Raw genomic sequence first — 19,693 nt, 5'->3', positions numbered from 1 at the left:
ACTGAGCTAGAAAAACCTACACAATAACCCCCTGACCTCAGACAGGGCCACAGCACCGCTTCAATGTGGCCCTCAGTAAAACCAGAGTGAAGAGAGATGACCTTTGGCCTCCTTAAGGCACGTTTCAACTGTGTTCGGCGCTTCAGAGTCACCAGAGCGGGCATCAGAGATAGTGGCTGCATGCATGTGCCATTCTGCACAATATAGCCACCAGTAGAAAGGAGCGAGAAACACCACAAAACCAGCTTCTCCCCGATGAAACTGACCCGATCACACTTGACCACCCAGCTGGTGCAGATGTAGATGCAATCACCATACAATACACTTAATAAAAGCACATAGAAACTGCAGATAGGTCTCAAACTGTTTTATTGGTTTTGTGGGATGGGAGGGAGAAAGAGAGCAAGAGAAAGTTGCATTAATAAATATTCATACTAAAGTGTTACTTGGTTAAATAAGTTATACTAATATATATATATATATATAATATAACTATATACATACTGAGAACAGTTTTATTCAGTTTGATTTTGTTTGGAGCCTCCTCAGCTCACAGTCAGCTCCTTTAGTCTAGTTCAAGTCTCCTTTAGTGTGCAGTCTAGTTCAAGTCTCCTTTAGTGAACAGTCTAGTTCAAGTCTCCTAGTGTGCAGTCTAGTTCAAGTCTCCTAGTGTGCAGTCTAGTTCAAGTCTCCTAGTGTGCAGTCTAGTTCAAGACTCCTTTAGTGTGCAGTCTAGTTCCAAGTCTCCTTTAGTGAACAGTCTAGTTCAAGTCTCCTAGTGTGCAGTCTAGTTCAAGTCTCCTTTTGTACAGGGCCCTGACTGAGTCTGTTTCCACCTGAAACATAATTCCACCACATGATCATTACAAGTTTTCTGGAGGCTCATCAAATCACAAAAAGTTCCTTGACTTCCTACAAACACAGGACTGACTGTAATTTATGTCAAGGCCAAGGGTTTTAAATCCTTACACATTTCTTCTGAAGACCATTGAGTTAGAGGCCTCAGTTTCTGGGGCAGGTTGTGAAAAATCCTACAATAAAAGAGATGTGTAAGGGCCAGTCCATTTTTAATGCCACACATTCAAATGTTTGCCATAATAAAAAGCCCAGTGCATTCACATCAGCAACTGTCTGAGAACACACAGACAGAGTGTCTTAATTTCCTCCACCCTAATAAATAAAAATAGACGTGTGGAGTAATCATAGCTTGAGGATCAAAGCCTGAGTTGACAGAGAAAGTTGATGAGCTGCATCATGGTACCAATAAAGCCTGATTGCATCGGTTTGGTTTTGTCAACTCAAAACTAATCCTGTAACCCCGAGTTTGTTCAGCTACCTTCATGGTACAGGCCCCTGGACAATTTGTCAACATTAAGTGCAACTGGAACAATAATTTACATTGGATTAAAATAAAGCATTTTAAAATAATGAGGACTTTGCCTCCTCATTTCAAAAAAGCACTGCATGCCACTGATATACAGATCCAATGATCAAGTCTTCTGGATACTTTTTGTATAATGCACTGTGTGTATATAATTGTATGGTAATCTGAAACTGTTGCAGATAACACAGCTAGCATTCTGGCACGGCGGAGCACCTTCACCCAACATGATCGCACCCACTATTATCTTCCAGTGGTGATCAGAGACAGCGGTTCCCCCATTCTGTCCAGCACCACCACTCTCACCATCAGGGTGTGTGTGTGCCAGCCGACGGGTCACTGTCCATCAGCCGGTGTTGAAGCCCAAGCGCTCGCTCTGGACCTCAACATGCAGATTCTGCTGGGCCTGTGTGTTTGCCTCATCACACTTGCAGGTGAGGCTAAATGAGAAGTGGCACTGTGCAATTATGACCATCTGATTCTAAGGGAATCTTTTAAAAGTGGTGCATAGCCCAGGAGAGATTTCTCCAGTTCTCTTTAATTGTGGGACACATTTGAGGTTGGGTTAGTACTGAATCACAAGACTCTCTTTTCTGGCAGAGCTTTTGTGTTAATGAGGGAATATTCTTCAAGCTTCAAGCAGGCAAGTATGACAGCAGTGAACAATCTAATAAGCTCTCATAATCAACATACTGATATACCAGTGTGACCTCACACTAATATAATAACATTGATGCTTGATCAAGTGTCATAATGCTAATTACATACTGTACGCAAATGAGACTGCATATATAATTTGCAGATGTGCAATATTGGGTGTAACATAATGAGCATTCTTCATAGTCAGCCATTAAATTGACCTAATCTAGGTCTAATGAAGACTTGTGGTCTTCACCATACCTAATCTAGATAAATAGTATCACCAAAAGTTTTAAAGAGCAACAATAATAGCTGTGTTTCCACTGTCACTTCTAGGGCCAACGACCAGGAGTTTTTGGCCCGCTGATTACCTTGAGATGTGGTCATAGACAGAGTTTATCTGACTAAAGTACCACTAAAGCTCATTTGCTATCTTGTCATATCATGCCAACTGCTAACATTAAAACTGAATACAGTTAAAACTTTTTTCTCGTCTCAAAATGGACTTTCAAGATGTCCTGCTTTGAAACTCTCTTGACTAATGACAGACAAAAGATGCAATGATTAAGTAGGCATTGATCCATTCATGTTGTGCTAACATACTGTATATCAATCTGATCTTGAAAGTATTTACCATCACATACATGGATACATTTCTACAGACATGCACTGTGACAATGTAGCATTTTGTTTTGGTATACAACCTGGTCAGTTTTCAGTTTCACCAATGGTTTACCTTAAATCTGAAATGGCATTTGTGATAAAGAAATAGGGTGCATGCCTCATTTTCCTAAAAAGAAACTGAAGAATTATTTTAGCTGGCATTCCTATGATAAATATTTTAGGGATATTTATTTAAATTACATTAAAGGCACAGTATGTAAGTTTCGCCACTAGAGGTCGCTTCTTCTAAACAATTAAAAGGGCGTAGCTTGATGACTTTGTGAATGAGCATGGAATCATGGGAGGTTGCATCTTCACCTCCACAGCCAATGGAAGCAATCAGATGGGGCTCATGCGAAAGTATGGAAGTTTTATTAATGTTACTGTGGTATGAAGCAGGGCGCGGCCGAGAGTGGGATATTTTACATTGCTGTTTTTATTATATGCCTATATGGTGCAGTGGGCCAAGCATGCACCCTTAAAATAGCATCTGAACGTGCCATTGACTTTAGACGAGGTTTCTCCTGGTCAGTGGCGGAATTGTTTTCTGGAACTGCAAAATAGCACCAGGGAACGTTTGCGCCAGAACACGCCTCCTCTTTTCGCTGAACCGCCCCCCGGGAGCGCAAGTTCATTCCCTAATTTCCTAATTTACTGACATGCGTCTGTCGAGGGAAAAGTCTGCTGTGCGTCGGGTGCAAAATAGGAATGACACATGTGTCGGTGTACAAATTCAGTTGCGCTGGGTGTAAGATAGGGCCCATGATGTCATTTACAGGCGACGCAATGACACTGTTACACTTGTTAAAATTGCTAATTTCTCTAATGTAGTCAAGTCACCTTCATTTATATAGCGCTTTTAACAATATACTGTAGATTATTTCAAAGCAGCTTTACAGTGATAATAGGAAATTAAAGTAACATAGATTGTTTTGGCTTTACAGCAGCTCTAGAATAAAGTTATTGTCCAGCTAAAGTTAGTTTTGATTGATTCACTTCCGTTGCAAAGATCATTAGTTATTAACTTAGGGGCCGCTAACACCGTTCTAACAGAAAACCCTTAATGCAATCCAGCTGCTCATTTGCACAAAACAGTGGTTGATGGCTCGAGAACGCAAACCATGAAATAGGATCCAAGGTACAAGCCTTGAAAAATGTATAATACAGAATTTTTTATCGCGTCCGCGTAGCCACGTGAACCGGAATTATCTCGACAATGCTTTATCTGTAGAGAGGTAAAGGGAGGGAAGGAGGCCTTCACAGGGGAGAGACTAGTGACACTTCAGGACTGTGCTGTCGTTGCGTCCAGGCGCAGGTCCTTCATCAGATCTAGAGTGTGTGTGTGTGTGTGTGTGTGTCCAGACACTGGTCCTTCATCAGATCTGGAGTGTGTGTGTGTGTGTGTGTCCAGGCACTGGTCCTTCATCAGATCTAGAGTGTGTGTGTGTGTGTGTGTGTGTGTGTGTGTGTGTGTCCAGACACTGGTCCTTCATCAGATCTGGAGTGTGTGTGTGTGTGTGTGTGTGTGTGTGTGTGTGTGTGTCCAGACACTGGTCCTTCATCAGATCTAGAGTGTGTGTGTGTGTGTGTGTGTGTGTCCAGACACTGGTCCTTCATCAGATCTGGAGTGTGTGTGTGTGTGTGTGTGTGTGTGTCCAGACACTGGTCCTTCATCAGACCTAGAGTGTGTGTGTGTGTGTGTGTGTGTGTGTGTCCAGACACTGGTCCTTCATCAGATCTGGAGTGTGTGTGTGTGTGTGTGTCCAGGCACTGGTCCTTCATAAGATCTAGAGTGTGTGTGTGTGTGTGTGTGTGTGTGTGTGTGTGTGTGTGTGTGTGTGTGTGTGTGTGTGTGTGTGTGTGTCCAGGCACTGGTCCTTCATCAGATCTAGAGTGTGTGTGTGTGTGTGTGTGTGTGTGTGTGTGTGTGTGTGTGTGTGTGTGTGTGTGTGTGTGTGTGTGTCCAGACACTGGTCCTTCATCAGATCTAGAGTGTGTGTGTGTGTGTGTGTGTGTCCAGACACTGGTCCTTCATCAGATCTAGAGTGTGTGTGTGTGTGTGTGTGTGTCCAGGCACTGGTCCTTCATCAGATCTAGAGTGTGTGTGTGTGTGTGTGTGTGTGTGTGTGTGTGTGTGTGTGTGTGTGTGTGTGTGTGTGTGTGTGTGTGTGTGTGTCCAGACACTGGTCCTTCATCAGATCTGGATCCAGCGGACTGCAGTAAACCTCGGGATAAACAGAGAGACTAATATTAGCGTAGACGCCATTCTTCTTATGATGTAACGAGTACATCAGGATTTATGGGAAGTGTTCCCGGTTCCGGCTGACCTAAACTATGCAGCCTAACATTGAACTATTGTTTATTAAGCGTGCATGGCAACCACCCATAATAACATTACAATAATCCAGTCTTGATGTCATGAACGCATTAACTAACTGTTCCGCATTTGTCATTGAGAGCATATGACATAATTTAGATATATTAAAAATGCGGTTTTACAGATACTAGACACGTGACTTTCAAATGAAAGATTAGTATCAAAGAGCACACCCAGGTTCCTAACCGATGACGAAGACTTGACAGAGCAGCCATCAAGTGTTAGACAGTATTCTAGGTTATTACGTGAGGACGTTTTTTGTCCAATAATTAGAATCTCTGTTTTTTCAGAATTACCCATACAGAAAAAATATATATTGAAATATATTTTAAAGTGTCAAAAATATATGTGGCATATATTCCAAATACATTGAAATATATTTGCATTGTTGTTTACTTATATTTATCATTTTGAAATATATTCTGAAATATAACAAAAATATATGATGTTAAGTGTGAAATATATTTACATTTATAACATGTAATGTAAAATATATGACAAAATATATGGTCATAAAATGTTTAGCTTGCTAAAGAAGGGTCGAAAATGTATTTTGATGATAATCCCTAATACTATTAATCCCTAATAGTAATTCCTCTACCTTTTCCCCTATACACAACAGTAGGCTACCATATTTCACTACTGTATTATGACACACAGCTATAATAAATACTGTACTTACATTTAAATGACTGCAATGTAAAATGACAGATAGTTGCTTTCCTAGGACTATTAGGCCATATTAGGTGGCACGTACCTAACACTAAGTGCAATTATTAGATTTATTGTTGTTTTATTGACATCTTTCCTGAAGTCATTTAAATATTGAAAATATGCACAATATTTATGATGCAAGTATAGCAGTGACACTGCAACAGTGAAGTACACTTAAACAATAGATAGAACTCAGTGTCTAACACTGCATACACACACTATTAAATAACTGTATTCAATTCTGTGAAAATAGAAAAAAAAAAACTGCATTCTGTGTGTTATTTCCTACATAAAATTGTCATTTTAGGCCAATAAAGTCAGTAAAGGGGCAGCTGTGGCCTACTGGTTAGGGCTTCAGGCTTGTAACCGAAGGGTTGCCGGTTCGATCACCGACCAGTAGGAAACATGTGGGTGGGTGAAGTGGTAGAGCACTGCTCTCCCATGCCCACATCCACGGCTGAAGTGGTCTATCTAAAAAATAACTTTTTAAATTTCAAAATATATTTCAAATGAAACAATTTGCAAAAGTTAAAACATATATGAACATATATGTAAACATATATGAAAATATATTTACATATATTTAACTAAAATATATTTATTGGGCCAATTTCAAATATTTGCATATATTCCAAAAATATATTTTGAAAATATATTTCAAATATATTTCTTTTGTGTATGGGTAAGTAGTAGGAAAATTACTAGTCATCCAGTTTTTTATATCAGCTATGCATTCCATTAATTTTGTGAATTGGAAAGTTTCATCAGGGCGTGAAGAAATATAGAGCTGAGTGTCATCAGCATGATAATACTGTATATTACAACATTTTTGTAATATTTTTTTTTTTTTTTTTTTTTTTTTTTTTTTTTAGGAGGCACTGCCTCCCTTTCACGCCCCTGATATATATGTCTATGTACATACACTTTATAAAGACATTAGTAGATGTAAACATGACTGTGTGGTCACAGTTTTGAATATGAGACTACTGATGTAAACTTCTTCTATTTTGTATGTGCATTTTGTATTTTATTATGTATTTATATAAGCAGAATAATTGCAGTATAAAGGGAAAAAAGTGGATTTTAGGTTAGAAAGCATGATGCTCACGGTGTCAGAATGAAAGTCTGTCAGTCAAGTTCCAATCAAGACGCAATCGACAGCAACACATTATGGGAAAGATGTCTAAAATAGTCTGACGGCAGATAAAAATTAATAGTAAATAAACGACATTTGAGTGTGCATCAAACATGCCTAACATGGAAGCTTGAACGTGTGTGTGAGACATGCTAGAACAGACTGCATTGGTTCTCGAGCACATTTGAGCTTCTTCTTTTCCATTTAATGGCGGTCGCTGGCTGGCAATCCTACAACACAACACCGGCGTGACAGCGGATGTAAAATAAAGGCTCGGGTTTAGGGTAGCCGATACCGATCAGTTAAAAAAATGCTTAATCGGCCCTGATCCTAATTGTAATCCAGAAATGTTACATATTGTGCCTTTAATACCGTTTTTAATGTATTTGATGTTTTTATAAGTCCTGGACCTGACCCTGGTAAGATTTTCTTAATTATATCCAGTTTAAAACGTGTTCATTTTAAAAGTGTAGTATTTGTTTTTATTTTTCTTAGTTTTATTCTGTTCTGTACAGCACTTTGGTCAGCTTTGGTTGTTTTTAAATGTGCTTTATAAATAAATATTGTATTGTAAAACACTTCTCTTTCTGGCTTGCCCTGCAGTGCTATCCACCTTAATTCTAGCTGTGCGAAAATACAAGACATTACGGCAGGAGAAAATGGCAACACAAGAGCTGGAAACAGAAGAGTTCTCTGAGAAAATCTTGAGTTTTACAGTCCCAGAGACACAGCCCAACCAAACAGTTTGTCTTCGGCATCCGCACCGGCGAGAGCGCAGGCTCTGTCGAGAACAAGTCACCACCAGTATCCGCATGTCTCTACGTCACTCTCACCTCATAGGACCAGAAGACGGGGTCTTTCAACAGTTTATTATGGATCGTCTGGCTGAGGCAGATGAAGACCCCTACGTCCCACCCTTCGACTGTCTGCACACGTATGCGTTTGAGGGGACGGGGTCGGTCTCGGGGTCACTGAGCTCGCTGGAGTCTGAGGTCACGGGGTCACCGAGCTCGCTGGAGTCTGAGGTCACGGGGTCACCGAGCTCGCTGGAGTCTGACACATCTGACCCTTGCGTGAGTCAAACCCGTGATTCGGGGCCACAGCTCTTGAGGCTCTCCCCGTGGCTGGGAGGAGCAGATGATGACACCTTATTCTGACCTGACGATAAAAAAATATTCTCACTGTGGCTTTTATGATCATACCTACAAATCTTGGAGTGACTGAATTGAACTTTTAGGGGTCAAAACAAAGAAGGATCTTGAACCCAGTTTTTCTTCTACTACTTCTGAAACTCTTTGGGCATCAGAGAATGTATATTGCAGAGACCCTATTGTTATGTTATGATGGTCTGATATGGCACTAATACTCGTGTGTACATACACACATCCATCTTTATGTAACATTATAATAATAATAATTTAATTTATATTTATATCTCAATAGGGGCCCTAGCGACTGATGGTAAAGTGCTGCAGTTTTTATATCGCCCCCACCTCCCGTGCCGGTTCGAACCCTGCTCTGAGCGGTTGCGAGTTGGACTAGCCACTAAAAAAAATACTAAATAAACATTTTACTGCCCAACACGCAGAACCTGATTTCAACAAGTCCAACATGTTCCTGGAACAACATTCCAATCAACCAATAAGATTTGAGGGACAAGTTTAAAGTTTATGTCAAGTCAAATTTAGGATTGCAACCAGGGTTAGGTGCTTCTACATCAGTGTTATTACAAAAATAATAATATAATAATAATAATCACTGATTCTTCAGATAAGGGACAAAACGTTTTAGAAGTTAGTTTTTATTATTTAATAGTACATTTATTATAAACTGATAGATTTGTAGACAAAGATCTCAGCTAATTAACCATGTGAGGGAACAGGTTTTTCTGAAAATGTAGATTTATTCACTTCATAACCTAATTACATTACTTAAAAACACATTAAAAAGCATGCCATTTTAATTAGATTTATTGGACAACAGTGTAAAGTCGTGAGTTATGTAATACTGGTATTCAGTAAAGAAGCTAAGTGAAAAATACATTTTCTAAAAAAGAAATTGGGTTAGGGTTATTATGAACAATCCAGGTCCTAAATTCCTTAAATCTCTAACCTACTTTTTAATATTAAACATATATAACCAATGTTCTTAGGTAAATCAGACATAATATCATGTAGTTCAGTTGATGTTTTAATATTTTAACACAATAAATGGAAAAAAATAATAAAATATTTATTTCAAAATGAATAGAAACCTTCATCTGACGGTGTTAAAAACTGAGGGTGTTGACAAAGGTCCAACTGAGGGTACAACAAACGATTGATTGAACAACTAATTTTTATACTAATATTTAATTTAAAACAACAGTCCTTCCAGTGGTTTGTTTTTCTCCTTTTAGCTGCACAGAACATCTCATTCTGGGTCTCCACTAGCTCACAGAACACAAGAAGCGTACGTTAGGCTGAGTGTAATGTAAGCGTTATTATGAGCCGCTGTAGCAGCGACAGAAATCTTCCTGATGTGAATCCAGAGGATCTGTAGCCTGTGTTTAAACCACATCAATTACATACGTTTTATTTGTGCCAACCTGCATGACTTAAGCAGTGGGAAATGCTACTCTCTATGAAGTCCATTAAATAAAATCATGAAACAACATTAGAATAATTCCCCATATGCTAAAATAAATAAGTAATATAATATAACTATATGACGAGCTTTGTGAGCGCTTGTCAACTCCATCACCATACAGGTCAACTCCATCAGACAGAAAACCTGACAGAGTTGACAAGACTAATATGTCCACCTTCACCACGTGTTGTACAGTGGAGCAAGTTTTAGTTGTAGCTGCCTTAATAAACATACAAATGTCTAGATGTATCCCACAGCTATTTACAGAAACTGTAACACTGGGATGACGAAGTTGACGTGTTAAAGCTATGACTGCAGAGACTTCAACATTGTTTATATAAAATACAAAACATATATATAAAACGTTTAGGACTATGTGTCTTAGTGTGAGATCCACAATGAGCAGGAAATAGAAAAGGGGTCCTCAGAGTTATAGATGACCATGACATTGCCTGATTTATTCAGAATTATAAAAAAATCCTGAAGGAGTTGACGCATAGTGAGGACACAACTTTGGCATTTTTTTATGGCAAATATAATTCAAGATTTACTTTTTATATTGTTTGATATATTACAGATCTCTGCCTTTCAATTTAAATGTTTTTGTTTCCTTTTTTTTATTTTATTTTATTTTTAAACACTTGTTTAGCTGTTTTACATTATGACCTCATGCTGAGGACAGGTTAAACTACATGTATTTTCCAAGTATAGAGCATGTATTTAAAATAATACTAACAAAATTATTAAAGCAATGAATGTCCTGAGTATCCAGATTTCCTTTAGATGTATCTTTTTAAATATTTTTATTTTGATGAATTTCTTTATTTTTGACATAAAGATGGCTTTTGTGTATAGGACATGTTTTGTCCTTTATCTCAAGAATATAATATAATATAATATAATATAATATAATATATATATATATATATATATATATATATATATATATTAGGGATGCACCGATACCACTCTTTCCAGAACGAGTCCGATACTGGTATGAATGAATCATATTAGTTGACTTAATTTGTTTAGCAAATATATATTTCCTAAGGTTGTGATGAGACAGTTAGCTCACGAGACGAGACACGAGACTGAGTTCACAAGAACGAGACGAGATTTTTACACAGTATTTTTAAGAAATCCTCAATGATGAAATACATGACTAGAAAAATAGTCCACAGGTGCATTTGAAATGTTTTAACTAATCATCTTGTAATGAATGTCATTTCACTTCTCCTTTCTGAGAATGAATTATCATATGCAGTAAAAGACAACAATACTCAAGCACTGTAAAAGGTTTTGACACAAACTCAGCTGACTGGGTTCTCTCCTGTTTGATTTCACGAGTCTCTTCAGACCTTACTGTACATGGTTTATGAGCTTCTACTACTTTTGACCTCTTAACTGAACTCCACAAATTGATCATAGAAATTATAACAGTATAAATAAAAATGAATAACACAGGTTTCTTTAAGTCTTATTAAGTGCAAACAATAAGTCCAACCATAATCAAAGTATGTTTTAATATACTTTGCCCAGCCCAGCCTAAGATAACTTTCATATTGGGAGATATTCGCATGCATCAGGGAGCCGCTATCAAAATGCGGGGTATTGAAATCCCGTTTGAATGCGCACTCGTGTTTTACTTAAACTTTCGATTTCATGATTGCATGTACTCTGTGAGTAAGGAGCAGCGGCGGCGGTGAACACGCATTCAACAAGATAAGACATTTATCAGATGCTTAGACTGCAACGAATCCTCCGCCATGGTCGTGTCAGTCATTTCGTCACTTACTCTCGTCATGTGATCAGTGAACTCTGATTCTGCTGCAGTACGTATGACTCTGCATCTTAAATACAATACAACAAATAAAGGCTACAAATGAAATATACAGTGTTTTTTGGGTTTCTCAGGTAGGCCTAGGTCTAACAGTAGTTCCCTTTCGTAAAGGGAACTCCCGCTGCATCGATACTCGATACTTTGGGGAATGCCTTCGGCATGAAGCGTCTGAAGTCAACTATGGAACTATTCCAATCTTGATTGGTGCAACGTCACCCGTGACGTCGCATGTGACGGTGATCCGGAAGCTACAAAAGGGTCACAGGAACCAGGAAATGTTAGCTTCTGGTCTTCAGCAAGCGCTCTATGTCATCTTGTCTGTTCTATTTGGTGTTGTCTGTCCCGTGAAAAGAGTATTATTTATGGTGAATAAAAGAGAAGCTATTCAGGCAGTGTGCGTCCCCTTGCCCACGTTATTTAAGCGAGGGTGACACACACTCGCTTTGTGTAGTTTGTCTGGGAGTGGAGCATGCACGGGCGGTGCTCGAGGGCGCTGTCTGTGCAAACTGTTTTCAATGAAAAAGCTCCGCTCCCGTTTGAGCTTGTTCGATCAATTAGATCAGGCTCGCGTTTCCAGTGCATCAGGTCCCGCGTCTGTTGAGGCAGCGCGCCGCTTGTATGCATAGGATTCGCACGTGGGGCTGGCATATGATACTGAGACGGTTGCGACCCTTTCTCAGTGTTTATTAACCAGCTCCACTGGTCTCGCGCACGGTTCGGAAGCCCGCGCTGCGGCTTCTTCCGACCGTGTTAAAGACAGAGCGTTTGATTCGATCAAATAGATCAGGCTCGCGTTTCCAGTGCATCAGGTCCCGCGTCTGTTGAGGCAGCGCGCTACTTGTATGCATGGGATTCGCACGTGGGGCTGGCATATAATACTGAGACGGTTGCGACCCTTTCTCAGTGTTTATTAACCAGCTCCACTGGTCTCGCGCACGGTTCGGAAGCCCGCGCTGCGGCTTCTTCCGACCGTGTTAAAGACACAGCGTTTGATTTATCTGGCTCCGAGGAGTTAGATATTATTTATCAACACTGAATCACGTGGATATGGGGATTCACCACCCCATATCCCCGTTAGTGAGGAGTTGCTGGAGGTTGTAATCTGGGCAGTGGTTAAATTAAATGTTAAATGGCCATATAATAAGCAGGAAGCGACTAAGAAAAATAAAATGAATGAGCGCTTCCTGCAGACCCAGTCACAATCTTCGTGTCAGAGCCTTCCCTTTTTTCACTGATCTCCATACTGAGGTATCGAGATCGTGGAAAAATCCATTTTCATCTCAATTATTCCCCCCCCCCATGTATATATTTACTCATCCATTAGGGAATCTAATGAAAATGGTTATGAGGTGATGGCTCGGGTTGAGGAATATTTTGCGAAATATTTTCTCCCCGACATTGCGTCACCCCTGATAGCTCAGACACTTCCCTCTAAATCTCGTACATCGAATTTGTTAGGGAAAGCATATATGGCGGTGGGTCGAGCCGGTGCATGCCCACACACAATGGGGTTATTACAGGCATATCTGGCTGACCTCCTCAAGCAGGTGGATGATAACTGGGAGGTCTCACTCAATGGTATTACTGAATTTCATAGAGTAGCTGACTTATCTCTCCGTATTATTAAAGAGACGGTCCGTGCTATTGGCCGTTCTATGGCAGCACTAGTCGTCTCAGAGAGACATTTATGGCTTAATCGCTTGTGGATCGGGGAGAAAGACAGGGCTTTCCTTCTCGATGCTCCCCTTTCACCTTCCGGCCTCTTTGGCGACGCGGCAAGATCCGTTGTCGAGAGGCTTCAGGAGGCAGAGCGACAATCAGCTATCCCCAGTTGTCAGTCCAGGTCTCATGGGGTTGCTGCCAGGGGGCAGCCTCATGGGACAGCCGCCAGCTCCTCATATTTTGAGAAGGTTTCCTCTCGTGCCCCCCCGTATAAGGCTTGGGGCCAGAAGAAACATTCTCGCACGAAGCACTCCATACCGAAGACAGGTCTGAGGACTGTCTCTCGGGCTAAGATGGCTTCAACTAAGAGGTCTTGTCGTAACACGCAGACCCTTATGGGCATTCCCCCAGGAGAGCGAGTACAGGAGTCTCGCCCCCTTATGCAGCCCTTAGGAAATCGATGTTTGCTTTCCGCCGCCGATGGCGCTTCGGGACACATCGGCTTCCAGCGAACACAAATCGCAGTATCTGCCCGATAACGTTGCGGCCCTGTCGAGTTCGCCGCCTCTCAGGAGGTCTGTAGAGAGCATATTTCGGTTAGTTCCTGCCAGTTAGCTGCTTCAGGTCACCGAAGCCATTTGGAAATTTATAGCCGAGGCCAGTCTCGAGGGACTGGTCCCCATAATGGCATATTTAGACACCCCGAGGGGTCTTCAAAATATATCCTAGGGGGTCCTGCTTACAGTGGAGCTAATATACAAATATTATCTACTAAGGGTGGTTCACATGTCGGCCAGCCCCGAGCAGGGTCGGTTCTTGGAACAGGAAGTCTAGTCCCTCTTAACACAGGAAACCTCAAAGTGGGCTCTTCCTTGGTTACGGGAGCCTGGGTTCTACAGCTGGCACTTCATAGTTCCTATGAGGGGGGGAGTTAGGCCTTATTTTGGATCTCATGGTACTGGATCAACCTCCGAGGGGGTTCAGATTCAAGTTACCGACTGTTAGTCAGACCAGCACCGAGGACTGGTCTGTCTTGATAGATCCACAAGCTCCTTAACTCTTTCCCTTCTAACCCTATCACAGGAAGTTTCCGAGATCCGCTTTTGGGGGGAAAAGCGCATCAGTTCTGGACTCTTCCAGTCGGCCTAGCCTTATCCCCTCGCACCTTCACTAAATGTATGGACACGGCCCTTGCTCCATTGAGACTTCAGGGGGTCCGTATCTTATAGATGACTGGCTCATTTTGGCTCAGTCGAAAAGAACTAGCAATTCAACATCGAGATGTTGTTTTGCGTCATCTGAGGTGTGTGGGGTTGAGACTCAATGTGAAGGAAAGTTCCTTAACTCCTCTTCAGAGGACTACGTCCCTGGGAGTAGAGTGGGACTTAGTCACGATGCGGGCACAATTGTCTCCTGCTCGTATAAATACTATCTTAAACACATTGAAGAGTATTAGGTTAGGCCAGGCTATCACTGTCAAACACTTTCAAGGAGTTTTGGGTCTTATGGCTGCAGCTTCCACGGTAGTACCCTTTGGTCTGCTCCATATGAGGGCCTTGCAGTGGTGGCTCAGGAACAAGGGTTTTTGTCCTCTGGGAAACCCTTTTCGTACGATCAGAGTTACGCGCAGATGCCTTCGTTCTCTTGTCGTATGGAAGAAACCATGGTTCCTGTCTCAGGGCCCGGTTTTGGGAGCACCATGTGAGAGAAAAACTCTGACCACGGATGCGTCCCTAACGGGCTGGGGTACGGTTATGGAGGGCCGTTACACCCTTACACCCGAGGTACTTGGAAAGACCATCATCTCACATTGCATATTAATCGCTTGGAGATGTTGGCCGTATTTTTGCCCTGAGGCACTTCCTTGTAGACCTCAGAGGCCATCATGTTCTTATTAGGACAGACAATATGTCGGTGGTCTCTTATATCAACTGCCAAGGGAGGATTGAGATCTCGCCCTCTTTGTAGACTGGCGCATCAAATTCTTCTTTGGTCCCAGGACAAATTTCTCTCCATCAGATCTATTTATATTCCTGGGGTTGATAATATGGGAGCAGACATCCTGTCGAGGCAGGGGCTGAGGCCCGGGGAATGGCGGCTCCACCCTGAAGTGGTTGAGCTTATATGGAGAGAGTTTGGCCGGGCGGAGGTTGACCTGTTTCGCTTCTCATGAGAACTCTCATTGCCCGCTCTGGTACTCTCTCTCACATCCAGCTCCTTTGGGTCTGGATGCCATGGTACAGATGTGGCCGAGGTCACGTCTGTACGCTTTTCCCCCGATCGCTCTGCTCCCTGGGGTTCTAGAAAGAGTCAGGAGGTACGGAGTGAGACTGCTCCTTGTAGCTCCGTACTGGCCGGCTCGAATTTGGTTTTCAGACCTTATTAGTCTCTTGGAGAGTCCTCCATGGAAAATTCCTATTAGGAGAGATCTTCTGTCGCAGGCTGATGGTACATTATTTCATCCCCGACCAGAGTAATGGAGACTATGGGTCTGGCCCTTGAGGGGGTCCCACCCATAATTAGGTTGCCCTTTCCACCGAGGTGGTCAGGACATCCATACTAGAACCCCACTCTACTAGGAACTAAACAATTAAGTTAGGGAGGGCATTGAACCCAGTTTATTACTGCCCACTGGCTTCAGTACTGGTGTTCCATCCCGCTCTCTAACGGGATCTCCTGTTCATGCTTAGGGCCTCTGTGGCGGCCTCAGTGCCCTCCGCAAGCCTCTAAGGGTGTTCTCGAAAGGACGTTCCCACTGAAACTCCATGTTCCTGTAGATTGGAGGATGAATCCTTTTCATCCAGCCTATTGGCATCAGGCTGATGGGTTATCCCTGGCACCCATCATGTCCTGTGGGTGAGGTATACGAATATATATTTGAGATATATAAGTATATATAGGAGAATCTATTGAGTCTGCTTCCTGCTCGTCTTACTCCCTGGAAGAGTGGTGGTGCTGCCCCCTCTTACTTGCTAGCGTGGGAGCCACTCAACGTTATTTTTGCCCGGTACTGAGGTACCTGTAGGCAATGTTAAGATTCTTCGGGTATTCCATCCTCCATCGCATGTGTCGGATGGTCAAGGTCGTAGCCTTTGAGGTTCCTACGTTAGGCCTTAGGCTGAGAGGAGTCAGTCCATCTAGTTATGCATCAAGGGTTAGGAGCTATTCCCTTTATTAAGAGTACAGTTGGTTATCTAAAACCACTTATATTTGAAGTACAAGGTGCGCTTTTGCCTTCACCTCTCATCTAATATTTTCTATGGTCTGGGGCTCCCATCCATGAGGTCAGTCGAGCCTCCGGCTCCAGACCTCCCCTTCTTGCACCAAATCTTATGACAAGCTAGTTTGGATCTGCCCTCTACTCATTCTATCGTCCGTGAGTGTGCCAGATGCTTTACACCAGGGCGTTTTCTCTCAGTGTGGCGGCGTGGGTATTCGTTCCCCAAAGTATCGAGTATCGATGCAGCGGGAGTTCCCTTTACGAAAGGGAACGTCTCGGGTTACGTATGTAACCCTCGTTCCCTGAGTAGGGAACGAGACGCTGCATCCCTCGGCCACACTTTTCGCGCCCCTGAGAACGACTTGCTTTGACCAATTAGAAGCTAACATTTCCTGGTTCCTGTGACCCTTTTGTAGCTTCCGGATCACCGTCACATGCGACGTCACGGGTGACGTTGCACCAATCAAGATTGGAATAGTTCCATAGTTGACTTCAGACGCTTCATGCCGAAGGCATTCCCCAAAGTATCGAGTATCGATGCAGCGTCTCGTTCCCTACTCAGGGAACGAGGGTTACATACGTAACCCGAGACGTTTTCAGGTTCAGAAATTTGAATAAAGTAATCAAATGTGCAATGACACTGCATATTCATCACTATATAAATGAAATAGATGGATCTTTATAAAGTTAGGAAAGTTATTCAGTCAAGAGCCATGAGTGATTTCTTTGACTTTGTTTGAATAAAATTAAAACACAGCAACAGGTTTATTAGAATGCTGTCCCATTAAGACCAAACACACGGATCCCATTTGAATATACGGTCTACGTTCACTTGAGATATAACCGACTATGTTTACTAGGATACTCGTTTTTACACAATTTTATGTGAATTCGTCCGTTCAAGTGCAAGACATGAAATAGACAGCACGCGAACACTGAACTGAATTCTGAGACAGCAAACACTGAGACAGCAAACGTCCTGCAATGATGTAAGGAACCACTGGTTATGCATTAATCATTAAACAGTTGTGGCGGGAGGAGCAAACGACAGACACAGTGTGAGTGTTGTCAGGCCTAGGAGAGGCATTTATTAAAGTAAACATAAAATGTCCAAAAATGGGAGAAATAACGTTTTAAAACAAAAGGGAATCTGGTGTCCTCATCGTGCCAGGGAATCGTGAAGGATGGGTAGTGAAGAGATGGGATGGGTCCAGGTAAGAGGGGAGTGTCCGGCGGTCGCACGCACTTCTCTCTCTTCGGTCTGAAGCCTTGTTTATACTTTCTCCTGGCTCCACAGCGCGAGTCTCCGCAGACTGCGCGCGCACCTCCCCAAACGGACGAGGCGTTTATACTCGACGCGCTCGCCATTGTACTATTCTTTGAAACGATAGGGGGCGACTCGAGTAATTGTCCTCTAAACCATCAGGAATCAGCGGTGAGAAGAAGCTATACACACGTGACAATGTTTATTTTAGTACACCACCATCAATACCACACTACAAAAAGAATCGTGTAAAACCCAGTAAACCCTGAGATTATTACTCGTGGCAATAAAACTAAATATATGGATATGAGAATGTGTATACAATATAACTAAATTAACAATCTCTTACATATTTTCTAATTTCACTAAACATTTAATTAAGTTTCGTGAATTTTTTTTTTAAACATGGACCTTTATGTTCATTAAAAATACGTGTTATGCTATTGTATGTAAGCAACTAATTTAGACGTGCAAACAGGGTGCCGGTGTGGTGAGAAGTTCGAGCTCGGCCAGATTTGGCTCGAAGTCGTTCATCTTCGGATGCGGAGCCGCGCGCGCTGTTACAAAAAAAGCCGCGCACACCGCCAAGCGAAATGGGGTCTTGCGCACCCAACGCGCACGACCGCCCACACCGCAAAGACATCATTTTTGCCGCGCGCACCTTCGCGCTCGTGCGGACGCGTCGAGTATAAACCTAGCTTGAAGCGCGAGGGGCGGCGGCTTCGGCATCGCGGCTTGTCCTCTCTAGGCCCTGACAACTGAGGGGAATAGCGGCCGGCATCCTAGCCCGTCAGCGGCGTCACGCATGTTTCTCCATTCCGGACGGCGGGTCCGGCGACTCACATATTGGACGGCGAGGGAATCCCTCCGCGCTCCCTTCCTGGACCCACAAGGACACCAGTGTGCAAGCACAGGGAAGAGACCGGTCTCTCGAGGAGAAGTGCGCTCAGTATTTAACAGCGGCGGTGATGAGGCTTCATTCTCCTCAGGTGTGCCTCATCACACGCCGCCAGTTCTCCTCTTCAGAGCCTCTCCTCTCCAATCACACACATCCAGTTGGGAACCTGTCTCTCTCTCCCCCTCTCTCTCTTTCCGTCAGTTAATAATACATGCCTTTTATTTTTTATTTTCTTTGCCATTGACATATACAATGGAACTACAAACTCTGTTGTCAGTCTTTCTTTTTCTGGACACTGTACACACGCTGCGTGGTATCGGTTGTTGGTATCGAAGCATTTTTATAAGTATGAGTACAAGTACACAAGCGCAGTATCGGGCCTGATGACGATACTGGTGTGTATATATATATATATATATACATATATTTATGTTATATCATAGAGCATAAAAGTTACATCCTTGTTTCGTTCGACATTTAGTTACCTATTTCTGTCCTTATGTTTGATATTTCAATATGTTTCTTTTGATTTAACACAACTAAGTCTGGTAATATAGTTGGGAAAAACCCAACTAGTAAAATTAGTACATTTATTTAAAAATATTATATCAACTTATGTAATTCATAAATGAGTTACTCAACAGAAATCTATCCTCTGCTGAATCAAGCTGTGTCGGATCATATTCTTCTTCTGAGGTAAATTCTTATTCCTCACAGCATGTTGTCTTCCAAATCTGATGTAGCTTGATGCATTGTTTATCAAGGTGATGGGGACATGTACACGTTCGCCTGGTTTACGGATTAAGTAATCAGAGAATATTTCGTTTCAATATGAATTGGTTCATTTAAAAGACATAGACATGTCAAGCTTTCTATAGACATGTTTCTCATGTCTATGAGGAAAGTATACGCTGAATTTCGGGTCATTTTTGTGACGGGCTCCAGAAGTTGTTCACAGTAACAGAGATGGCAGAAAGGGCATACTGTTTGTTTTCTTTATTTTACAAAAGCACAACATTTAATTGTTCTTGTGAGCATACATAAATAAAAGTAGACTTCTGTTCAGTACATCGAGGTCAGTCATCCGTAGGTAAAAAGAGCTGCTTTATACTTCAAATTGATGTTGTAATACTAACTGAAAGAGACACTGTCACTGTTCATTTTTTTATGATTAATGCTGTAAAGATGCTTATTTTAAAGCAATCTATTGTATAAAGTGCTGCATAAATAAACATGACTGGAATCTGAATTGCAGAGCTGGTGCAAACATCC

General features: G+C 42.1%; 1 protein-coding gene across 1 annotated transcript in view; it reads left to right on the top strand.

The window, feature by feature from the left end:
- The window catches only part of cdh19 (cadherin 19, type 2), a 55,786-nt gene extending 45,408 nt beyond the window's left edge, over window positions 1–10,378 (top strand). Inside the window, exons 10-11 of the mRNA XM_084399666.1 lie at window positions 1,564–1,815; window positions 7,513–10,378. Coding sequence (XP_084255792.1) covers window positions 1,564–1,815; window positions 7,513–8,066 — 806 coding nt within the window. The 3' untranslated portion in view covers window positions 8,067–10,378. The remainder of the gene's footprint in view (window positions 1–1,563; window positions 1,816–7,512) is intronic.
- Window positions 10,379–19,693: the final 9,315 nt, after the last annotated feature.

The sequence above is a fragment of the Rutilus rutilus genome (genome assembly GCF_951802725.1).
Source record: "Rutilus rutilus genome assembly, chromosome: 24".
Classification (NCBI taxonomy): domain Eukaryota; kingdom Metazoa; phylum Chordata; class Actinopteri; order Cypriniformes; family Leuciscidae; genus Rutilus; species Rutilus rutilus.
Note: the sequence above shows the minus strand (reverse complement) of the source record. Positions and strands in the feature narration are given on the sequence as shown.